Source organism: Garra rufa, chromosome 19, assembly GCF_049309525.1.
Source record: "Garra rufa chromosome 19, GarRuf1.0, whole genome shotgun sequence".
In the NCBI taxonomy this organism is placed as follows: Eukaryota; Metazoa; Chordata; class Actinopteri; order Cypriniformes; family Cyprinidae; genus Garra; species Garra rufa.
Window position 1 is genome coordinate 32886334 of NC_133379.1, and position 9968 is coordinate 32896301.

At 37.8% G+C, this 9968-nt stretch overlaps 2 protein-coding genes across 2 annotated transcripts in view; both read right to left on the reverse strand.

Moving 5' to 3' along the window:
• Positions 1-5276, reverse strand: LOC141292240 (bile salt-activated lipase-like). Its single transcript, XM_073824234.1, has 11 exons — positions 5169-5276; positions 4854-5001; positions 4644-4763; positions 4309-4506; positions 2678-2808; positions 2424-2531; positions 2026-2140; positions 1629-1815; positions 1170-1373; positions 897-1094; positions 1-226 (listed from the first exon to the last, which is right to left on the reverse strand). Exons 1-11 carry the CDS (start codon positions 5229-5231, stop codon positions 43-45), a joined length of 1656 nt encoding a protein of 551 aa, XP_073680335.1. The 5' UTR covers positions 5232-5276; the 3' UTR covers positions 1-42.
• Positions 5277-7885: 2609 nt separating this feature from the next.
• Positions 7886-9968, reverse strand: part of LOC141292690 (bile salt-activated lipase-like) — an 8416-nt gene continuing 6333 nt past the window's right edge. Inside the window, exons 9-11 of the mRNA XM_073824724.1 lie at positions 8647-8850; positions 8374-8571; positions 7886-8157 (exon numbers count right to left, since the gene is read on the reverse strand). Coding sequence (XP_073680825.1) covers positions 7974-8157; positions 8374-8571; positions 8647-8850 — 586 coding nt within the window. The 3' untranslated portion in view covers positions 7886-7973. The remainder of the gene's footprint in view (positions 8158-8373; positions 8572-8646; positions 8851-9968) is intronic.

Here is a 9968-nt window from a genome sequence, read left to right on the forward strand (position 1 = left end):
TTCTTTTGATCATCATGTATTTTGTTTATTGCATGAATGTATTCAGTTCTTCTTGACGACAGGGTAGCTGGCAAAGACTCTAGTCCAGTAGTAAACCATGCGTGTTCTTAACTGCTGCTTTACGCTGCTAGTGCTCATGTTGTGGTTGATATCTAGGTACTGATGGCCACTGCTGGCAAACTCGGGCCAGGTTACAGGAACATTTCTCCCACCACTGTTAGGGTCACTGTAAGGGAGAAAGGAAGAAAGTTACTGAAAAAAAAATGGCGAAAATTTACTCTGGCCATCTTATCTGTAGATGAGTTTGTTTCTTCTTTGGAACAGATTTAGACAAATTTAACACTACATCACTGATTTGCTTTGTTTTCACCTGTAAAATGTGCTTATTACTCTAGTGATACAGATGAGATGACTTTTTCACCGGATAAGGTAATATTATTGCTTAAGGAATAGTAGTTTAGCCAGAAGCAACAGTTTAGAAAGGCTTAGTAATGAATTTATTACAAAAAAAGAAAAAAAAGCTTTTTGCTTCACAGGATGAACTTGTTTTTACCAGCAGTTTGGACTCTAATTCTGACGGCACCCATTCACTGCAGAGGATTCATTCGTGAGCAAGTAATGCAATGCAAAATTTCTCCAAATCTTTTCCGATGAAGAAACAAACTCATCTACATCTTGAATGGACTGAGTGTAAGTAAATTTTCATTTTTCGGTGAACTATTCCTAAAAACTCAATAGCAACATTTTTCATTATCATTTTGTTTAAGTTGAAGTACTAAATGTACCACAGAACTCTTATATAGTATATATGTTTTCGTTATTATAGTTGTTTCTATACAATAAAGTGGAATATGAGGAAGTATTTGAACATTTCAAGTATTTTAATGTTTATATACCCAGTATGAGCGAAATTGGTCCAGTAGGAAATCAGGTAATCGGAGACGTCACGCTGGCGAGGAAAGTAGCCAAGAGGAGTGCTGAAAGGCTTCCCAAACACATACTGAAGGTCATCGGCGTGATCGGCACCCATCCAGAGCGGGTAGACAGGCATGCGCGAGGGCTCAGAGAACAGGTAGGAGTAGGTTCGTCCTGAACTAATGGGGAAAAGGTTGTTTTTAAGGTTTCTACTATTCAGGTCAGTAAATAAGCAGATGATGAGGTCAACTTACACAGCATGGTCAGAGTGGAGGTACAAGGCAGCTTGAGATGGCACCAAGAAGATGTAGTCTGTCTCCAATTCCACAACTGTTTTCTTAATGTCCGCATCACTAGGGTTACTACCCCAGTTGAATGAGTACTCCTCAAAAGTTGCGACACCAGCATCTATTCCTCTAGTTTCGGACAGGGCAATCGAGAGAGACCTGACCTCCTCCCTGTTCGAAATTAATAGCAGTTGTTGTTTTTTGAGCCTTTTTTTGTTCTAAGCTTGCGTTGCTGTTTTTCCAGAAGACTAAAATTGTCATTTTTAAATGTGCATATCCATATACAGTACAAAATATGTTTTCATTGATGCAATACCATTCTCTTGCTCTCTCTCTATCTATATATACAGACACACACACACACACACACACACACACACACACACACACACACACACACACACATATTTAATGTACTACACTTACACAGAGGTGGATGCCAGTGCGTTGTTGATAGAGGGAATGTCAAGGGTGGCAAATATGTGGCCGTCCATGTCATTGACACCAATGATGTAATCAATGTTGGCAGTATTCCCGAATAGGGTTTCAGGCTCGCTGGGGAGGAAGTCACCATCGATGACAGGGGACAGAGCCAGATTGTTTACAATGGGACCTAGAAAAGAATGTCAGATTTGATACCTTGACTTTGCATTGCATTTCATATGGTTTTAGCAGATATTTAGCCACATTAAAGGAAGATGTTGGCTTCCCCTTTCTTTGTACCTGCATGGAAAAGAGTGACTAGCTGTGGAGATTTAAAACAATTGTTAATTGTTTAAAAAATATTTTTTAAGGGCTAAAAAAGCATTTAGAATTTTCTTACTAGAAGCAGATGAACTCAATTTCAAATTTCCAGCAAGAGTTAGAGTCCTTGCATCTGTCATCTTCAAACAAGCCACCATCCCGCTATCAGTAGGACATCCTACTTTGTTTGCGATCTAAAAGTGCACAAAAAAGCATTTACCCATGTAGTTTTAATGAAATAATTGTATTTGTAATAATTTTAGACAGTTTAATCTACAAATTAATTATTAACTAACCAAAAACATTGAAATGTCAGTCTGTATGTGAAACAGAACAGGTGACTTCACTAAACTCTAGCAAGTGTACACTTGGGGCTGGGAATGAGAGTAAACAAACCCCACTGTATATCAAATGCTAGTAAAGTAAGCAATGCACTAGGTCTGTTTCATAATGAGTACTCATGAAGGGGAAGCTCACCTCCACAGCCTGCTCTCGTGGATTTCTGTTGACAGCCCAGGGACAGAGAGCAACACCACTCTGTGAGATAGCTCTGCGGATCAGGCCCTTGTTTTTAGGTGAAAGAATCTGTACAGAATGGGACATACACACAGAATTTATATTACTTCATACTAATTACAACTGTCCAACACTGCCTGTTGGCATCCGAGTTTTAGAGCAAAAACATTAAAGACTCATTCATTAAAATGTACTAGATAAACTGTATGCAGCACCTGGAAGTTCACACTGGCTGACCCTGCTGATTCTCCAAAGACGGTGAGGTTGTCTGGATTGCCACCAAAATTCCTGATGTTCCTGTGTACCCAGGAGATAGCGGCGTGCTGATCCCACAGGCCATAGTTTCCTATCGAGCAGGACATGATCAGGTCATTATTTAAATTCTTAAAGGCTCACGTCGGACAAAACACATGCCTCAGATTCGATCGTGAGTATTGGTGAAATTTTTGGGTATTTTGAAAAACCTACTTTTGCAAACTAGTCCTAGGTTTTTCACCTAATTGGAAACAAACCAGTGCAGAAGGTTTCTCTGGAGAGTGAATATCAATAATTTAAAATTTTTTAACTTTCGACTCAATGTCGCAAAGGGACATCAAAACGTTTGAAAGGGGCAGGGCCAATTGGAAAATTGGTCCAAAGTGCAACATGTGCCTTTAAGGACATTTGCGAATCTCAAAAAACGTGGCCACCATTGGCTGATGAAGTTTGAGCACCTGTTAGACAGTTTTAACAGAGACTGATTGGAACGAAACTTGGTGGGCCCATTTGACACGTGGCTCCAAAGGTCTGTGAAAAATTTTAAAGAAATTGGCCACTGGGAGAGCGATACCGCATTTTTCAAGGGTAAAAGATTGTACAACACACGTTTTTTCGCACAGACACGATATTTGTATCATATGATAGAGCTCCTCATTCTGGACAACCACTGCTATCAATCAAATTGTATGTTAAATGTTTGAGAAGATGTAAAACACCTATTTTTGCTAACTAGTCCTAGGTTTTTCGCTTAATCTGAAAAAAAAAAAACACTGCAGTACAATTCTTTGGACTCTCTAGTTCAATAATTATCAAAAAAAAAGCTATAATGGGGTCGTTTAGAAAAGGAGCCTGTCCAAATTTACCCCAAATCTTGTAAAGCTTAATGGAAAACTCAAAACTTCACAAAACCTGCTGAGCACATGCGACAGATGATTCTAAACAAAGCATACAAAGTTAATTTAGGTGGTTACAGATTTGCTATATTATGTCTTTTTTCATAATTGCTTAAATACCTTAAAGCGCGTGAACCCTGATAATCGCTGCTTGCGATTAATGTTTTTTAAATGTTAAACATTTTTTAAATTAACATTCAAAAGTAATGTTCCCTTAACATTTCAATGGTTTTGCGTTTTCTTGCAATAGCTACTTGGAAATAATATGAGGAGGGAGGAAAAAAACTGTATTTCAAGTTTCTTGAGGCAACGCAATACATTTGTGAGGGTTTTGCAAGGCAAAATGGGAGGAAAAGTTCTATTTAAATGCTTAAATTAAACTCAAAATTACTGCATTCCCCCGATAAACCGACTTAAGGTTTTTCCCCCCATATCATGTTTCGACAAATATTTTGCAAGAAAAAGCAAAGCACTGAAATATAAATTTTCCTCACATCTATGTTTTTAATGTCACCTTGTGCAGTTATGAGACTATGAGACAGCTAGTAAAAATGCTTGTATTTTAGTTTTTTTTTTTTCAAATGCCCCCTTAATGAGAAAAAACAGTAGAGGAAAGGAATGTTTGTTTATTTGTTATTCGTTTGCAATATTTGTAGGAGTTGTTTTCAAATTAATTCTTTTACACAGTTTCTTACCAGGTGCGTCAGCATCTCCGCTGCTGAGGAATCCGAGTGATCCGACACGGTAGTTGAACGTCACCACAATGACATTTCCTCTGTCTGCCATCTCCCCTCCATCATACAGGTAGTTGTCCAATAAGTTTGCACCCTGACTACTACCAAGCAGAAAGGCACCGCCGTAGATGAAAACCATAACAGGCAGATTGGTAGATACTGGAAAAGAGAAGGTGTCAAGTTAGACAAGGTGAATTCATTCATTTAACACCATATTTGTAAATAAATTATTCTTAAAGGGCTAGTTCACCCAATAAACATCAAGATTCTTGTGATTTGAAACAAGATTGCATTACCAGAGCTGCCCTGAGGGACCCAGATGTTCAGGTAGAGACAGTCCTCACTGCCCACGACATCAGTAGCAAGAAGATTGAGCTGCATGCACCTGTTTCTGTAGTCGGTGGCATCCAGAACACCTGTGCAGGTAGAATCAACAGGAGTGTCAGTACACTCACTTATTTAAGAAAACATCTAAACAAATTTGCACAACAGCCAGGTGTACTCACCGTCCCAGCCAGGGTGAGGAACGGGCTTCTGTAATCTGCCAGGTGGGGCGGCGAAGGGGATTCCCTTAAACTCGTCCACATAGCGGAGGATTCCAACAAGGTGATTCCTTCCCTGTACCATCCCTCCCTCGGTGTACACAGCTCCCAACTGCAATGCAATTTTGGTATAAATTGCAGTATAGCATAGATAGCATTTTATCCAAGTTCAGCCAAATTCAACTGCTTTTTAGTTTGTTATTTAGTAATATAATACTTCAACATAATAGCTTCGTTATTAAACTAAACTAACATGAACATAATGAACTGTAGACTTACAGAAGCTGCATTTGCCGTGCCCAGGATGAGGGCAAGAGACACGAAAACTCCTAGCATCGCCATCGTCAGACAGTGGCTCCAAGTGTGGCAATGAAGGGAGTTCTGGCGCTTTTATAAACTGGCAAAATCATATCTCTTTTTCATGGTGTGCCAAAGCCTAAAATACACTGTTCTCAGTATTAGCTGGGCAACATATGTGCAGTTATGGCAAACTCTCATGGAAAATTTTAGATTTTGTTATCTCAAAAACACACCTTTTTCCATTTAAAAAAAAGATTATGAATGGTTAAGTAATTGCCCCAGCTTGCAGGATAATGCCACAAAAACTATGAAAATCTGCTTATTTTTTGGATTCAATTTTTAAAATTCAGTTTCTGGGATTGTAATCATCATAGAGATCTTTGTCTTCCTTTGGGTGTGTGAAGATGCAACAGTAAAAAAAAACATATTTCTATTAGTAATTCAATTCAATTCAAGTTTATTTGTATAGCGCTTTTCACAATACAAATCGTTGCAAAGCAGCTGTACAAAAATGTAGGCTACTACAATATATTTAGTAGCTTATTAGTGGTGACTACTTTATGTTAAGTCGATGTACATATGATATAAATATTAAAAACAGTAATGGTGTAATCAAAAACAGATGATGAACACTAATAGTAATGATTATGTGTTGCAATCAAACTTGTAGAAAAATTGTGTAGTGCTGTATGTTGTTTCAAGGCTGGCATCATCGGCGGCCCTCTGAGGGGTTGGCATAATCTCTTCTTGGGTATTCTGAGTCCAGACTGAATCTTGTGTAATTCTTAGTTACCACTGGATGGAAATCCCGTGGCAGAAACAGAGAAACAAATAGAGAAATAATTAGCGTAGCTGCTGTTCCAACCAAGCAAAAATTATGTGTTTTGCCCAAGCTGAAGAATGTTGATGTACATTGTGAGGTGATTTAACCAATGTTGTTTTGCTATTATGCTTAAAAATAAGCAATGCATTATTTTATGTAGTGCATAGATGGATGGATGAATGAAGTATTTACATTTATTGACGTGCAGTGCATGCAAGATAGTTTATCATCATGTGTGTAATCAAATGTAATCAAGTTATGAACTTGGAGATACAAGTAAACAGCACATGAAATAAAATTATGTATGAAATAGTGATCACAAAGGTGTCGTCGGATACACATTTTCCAGTTGATATGATTTTTAAAGGTCTTAATTTAAAAGTCTATAACATGCTTTGGTTAAAATTTCTCAATGGTAGTTTAAAAAAACACCCTTTTTACTTTGTCAAAATCAGCTCTGCAAAAATCAACCTGTTCCGGTGGATGTTGCTTTACATACTAATGAGCTCTGCTCACCCTGTATATACAAGTATATAATCTTTTATGTCAAATTTTTCAAAATATATATTTGAAAGCTTATTAAAATTTCGAATTAGAACAGCAAAATAAGAACTAGAAGAACAAGAATAATTTCCAATCAAATGAAACCAGTATTAACAAAATAATTTGTACTAGGGCCACAGAAAAACAAAAAAGTGGCTTTTAGGTGTATTTTCATATGTTTAATGAGGCTCAGAGGTGGCATGAGTGCAATCAAATTCATAAATTCATGCTGAGATTAATGTTTTAAATATACCATTTTGAATACAGAAATATTAAACGATTTAAATAACTAAAAGGATACTTTAATAATGAAACTAAAACTAGGTGGTGGCAAGACACTGACTTATTTACTTAATGATATTCAATTGATTCCTTCAAACAGCTGATTCATTCAGGAATAAAGCAAGTGACTCTTTATGAATGGGAAATTGAATCATTTATCTCGATTTGTTTAAAAACGCTTGTTTGTTCATTAAGGAAACACAGCTGTGTTTGAATGGAGATGTGCAGCGGCTCAGTTGTGACTGTTTCAGACTATTATTGGCGACGAAATAGCGCAAAATCAGGCAATAGTGTTATAGTCAAACAATGTTAGACAGTAATAATAACTTCTTGTTTATTTAACTGTTGTATTAAATTGATATCTCATTTACAAACTCCCTTAAAATTATTAAAAGCGCATTGCAATCACACAAAGTTCTGTTATAATCAGCTAAGTTCTGTACTCTGCACAATCAATCTCTCTCTCTATTTACACTGTCTCTGCACTGGGTGTATTTTTATCATTGTAAGGTGTTTGTATACACACACTACCAACACACATTTGTTCAAACAACATGTGAAAGTGAACCAATGCCCCCTAAAATAATGACCCCCTGAATCATTTTGTGAAAAACAAAATTAAAATGTGTGATTAGACAAAAATTCCTTCTGGCCTCATTCTGAGAGTGAATTAATGAGCAAGTGGTGTAATACAGAGTGAACTAATGAGCAAATGGTGTAATACTAAATTTGTCCAAATCTAATATTATTAAAAAACAAACTCATTTACATTTTGGATATCATGAGTGTGAAGTAAATCTTCAGCAATTTTTCATTTTTGGGTGCACTGTTCCTTTAATAATTCATTTTTATATATATACATTTAGTGTCTAGTTTTGTACTTTTGCTATTATTAATTTTTATTCTGCTGGTGGAATGTTTTTTTTACTTATGCTAGCAGGCAAATATGTCCACCAACTCATATAGTGTATATGCATTTCTCTCTTTTGTAAGAGCACTTTACTTTTGATGTCATTGCAAGTTAATACAGTAAACATGACGTCAACTATTGACCATATATTTTTAAGTTTATTGCATGCATCTTAGCATATACACTGCTAAATTGCAACATGATTCTGTAGTCGGGTCGGTAGTGCTCAGTTCTTCTTGACGACAGGGTAGCTAGCAAAGACTCTAGTCCAGTAGTAAACCATGCGTGTTCTCAACATCTGCTTCACGCTGCTGCTGCTCATGTTGTGGTTGATATCTAGGTACTGATGGCCACTGCTGGCAAACTCAGGCCAGGCTACAGGAACACTGCTCTCACCTTTGTTAGGGTCACTGTGATGGAAGAAAGGAAGATGGACAATAAAGGAAGTTAGAAATTAAATAGAAATGACTGACGGCACCCATTTACTACAGCTGTTTCGACGAAGAAACAAACTCCTCTACATCTTAAATGGACAGAGTGTGAGTAAATGTTCATTTTTGGGGGAACTATTCCTTGAACTGAAATATTTCTTCATATTAAAGTGGAATATTTTAATAATTATATACCCAGTCTGAGCAAAATTGGTCCAATAGGAGATCATGTGATCGGAGACGTCACGATGGCGAGGAAAGTAGATCAGAGGATTGTTGAAAGGCTCCCCAAACACATACTGAAGGTCATCGGCGTGATCGGCACCCGTCCAGAGCGGGTAGACAGGCATGCGCGAGGGCTCAGAGAACAGGTAGGAGTAGGTTCGTCCTGAACTAATGGGGAAGAAAAGGTTGTTTTTAGGGTTACTACTATTCAGGTCAGTAAATAAGCAGATGAGGTCAACTTACACAGCATGGTCAGAGTGGAGGTACAAGGCAGTTTGGGTTGGCACCAGGAAGATGAAGTCTGTCTCCAAGTCCACAGCCGTTTTCTTAATGTCTGTATCACTAGGGTTACTATCCCAATTGAATGTGTACTCCTCAAAAGTTGCAATACCTGCATTTGTTCCTCTAGATTCAGAAAAGGCCATCGAGAGAGCCCTGACCTCCTCCCTGTTAGAAATCAAAAGCAGGGTTTTTGTTGTTTTGACCAATTTAGACCAATAAATGACTTGATTATTGTTTTCTGCACATAATATATATGTTTGTCCCTTCGTTTGCTTTTAAGCAAATGAAGTGACATTAAAAATATTTATAGTGACTTCTCTTTCATACAAATGCGGTTCTTTTGAACGTCAAAGTCAAAGTCAACTTTATTGTCAATTCTGCTATATGTACCGGACATATAGAGAATTGAAATTGCGTTACTCGCAGACCCTAGGTGCATACACGTAACATTTAAATGCATAAGGTAGACATTTAAAAATACAAATAAATACAATTATACATATAATATATATATATAAAAACAATATACAAGTAAGGGCACATGGCAGAGAGTGCAAACCAGACAGAGTAGTGCAAATGCAAAAAAAGAATAAGGTGCAAAAGGAGCTTATAAGTGTAATAAAGTGACAGTTATAACAGACAAGTCTTTAGAGGTAGTCTGTGTGTAGTAAGAAGAGGTAGTTAGCAGAGCACCAATACTACACAAAGTGACTGGTGCAGGTTGGTGGGTGTGTGTGTGTTTGTGTGTGTGTGTGTGTGTGTGTGTGTGTGTGTGTGTGCACCTGGTATTCATCACGTTGTGGGGACCAAATGTCCCCACAAGGATAGGAATACCAGTAGATTTTGACCTTGTGGGGACATTTCTCAGGTCCCCATGAGGAAACAGGCTTATAAATCATGCACAATGAGTTTTTTTGATGAAGTAAAAGTGTGCACAATCTCCTGTGAGGGCTAGGTTTAGGTGTAGGGTAGGTGTAGGGCGATAGAAAGTACGGTTTGTACAGTATAAAAACCATTACGCCTATGGAATGTCCCCATAAAACATGTAAACCCAACATGTGTGTGTGTGTGTGTGTGTGTGTGTGTGTGTGTGTGTGTGTGTGTGTGTGTGTGTGTGTGTGTGTGTGTGTGTGTGTGTGTGTGTGTGTGTGTGTGTGTGTGTGTGTGTGTGTGTGTCGCAGTTCAGGACGTTTGTGGGCAGAAGGGAGTGGGAGCAGAGCCGGTAAAGTGTTAAGCTTCCTGATAGCCTGATGGATGAAGCTGTCCTTCAGTCTGCTGGTCCT

Bases quoted from the DNA above. Each gene is read 5' to 3' on its own strand.
- LOC141292240 (XM_073824234.1), bottom strand. From the start codon at position 5,231: ATGGCGATGCTAGGAGTTTTCGTGTCTCTTGCCCTCATCCTGGGCACG. The intron at 5,002-5,168 runs GTAAGTCTACAG...ATTGCATTGCAG, and splicing joins GCACGGCAAATGCAGCTTCT to TTGGGAGCTGTGTACACCGA. The intron at 1,374-1,628 runs GTAAGTGTAGTA...AATTTCGAACAG, and splicing joins GCACTGGCATCCACCTCTGT to GGAGGAGGTCAGGTCTCTCT.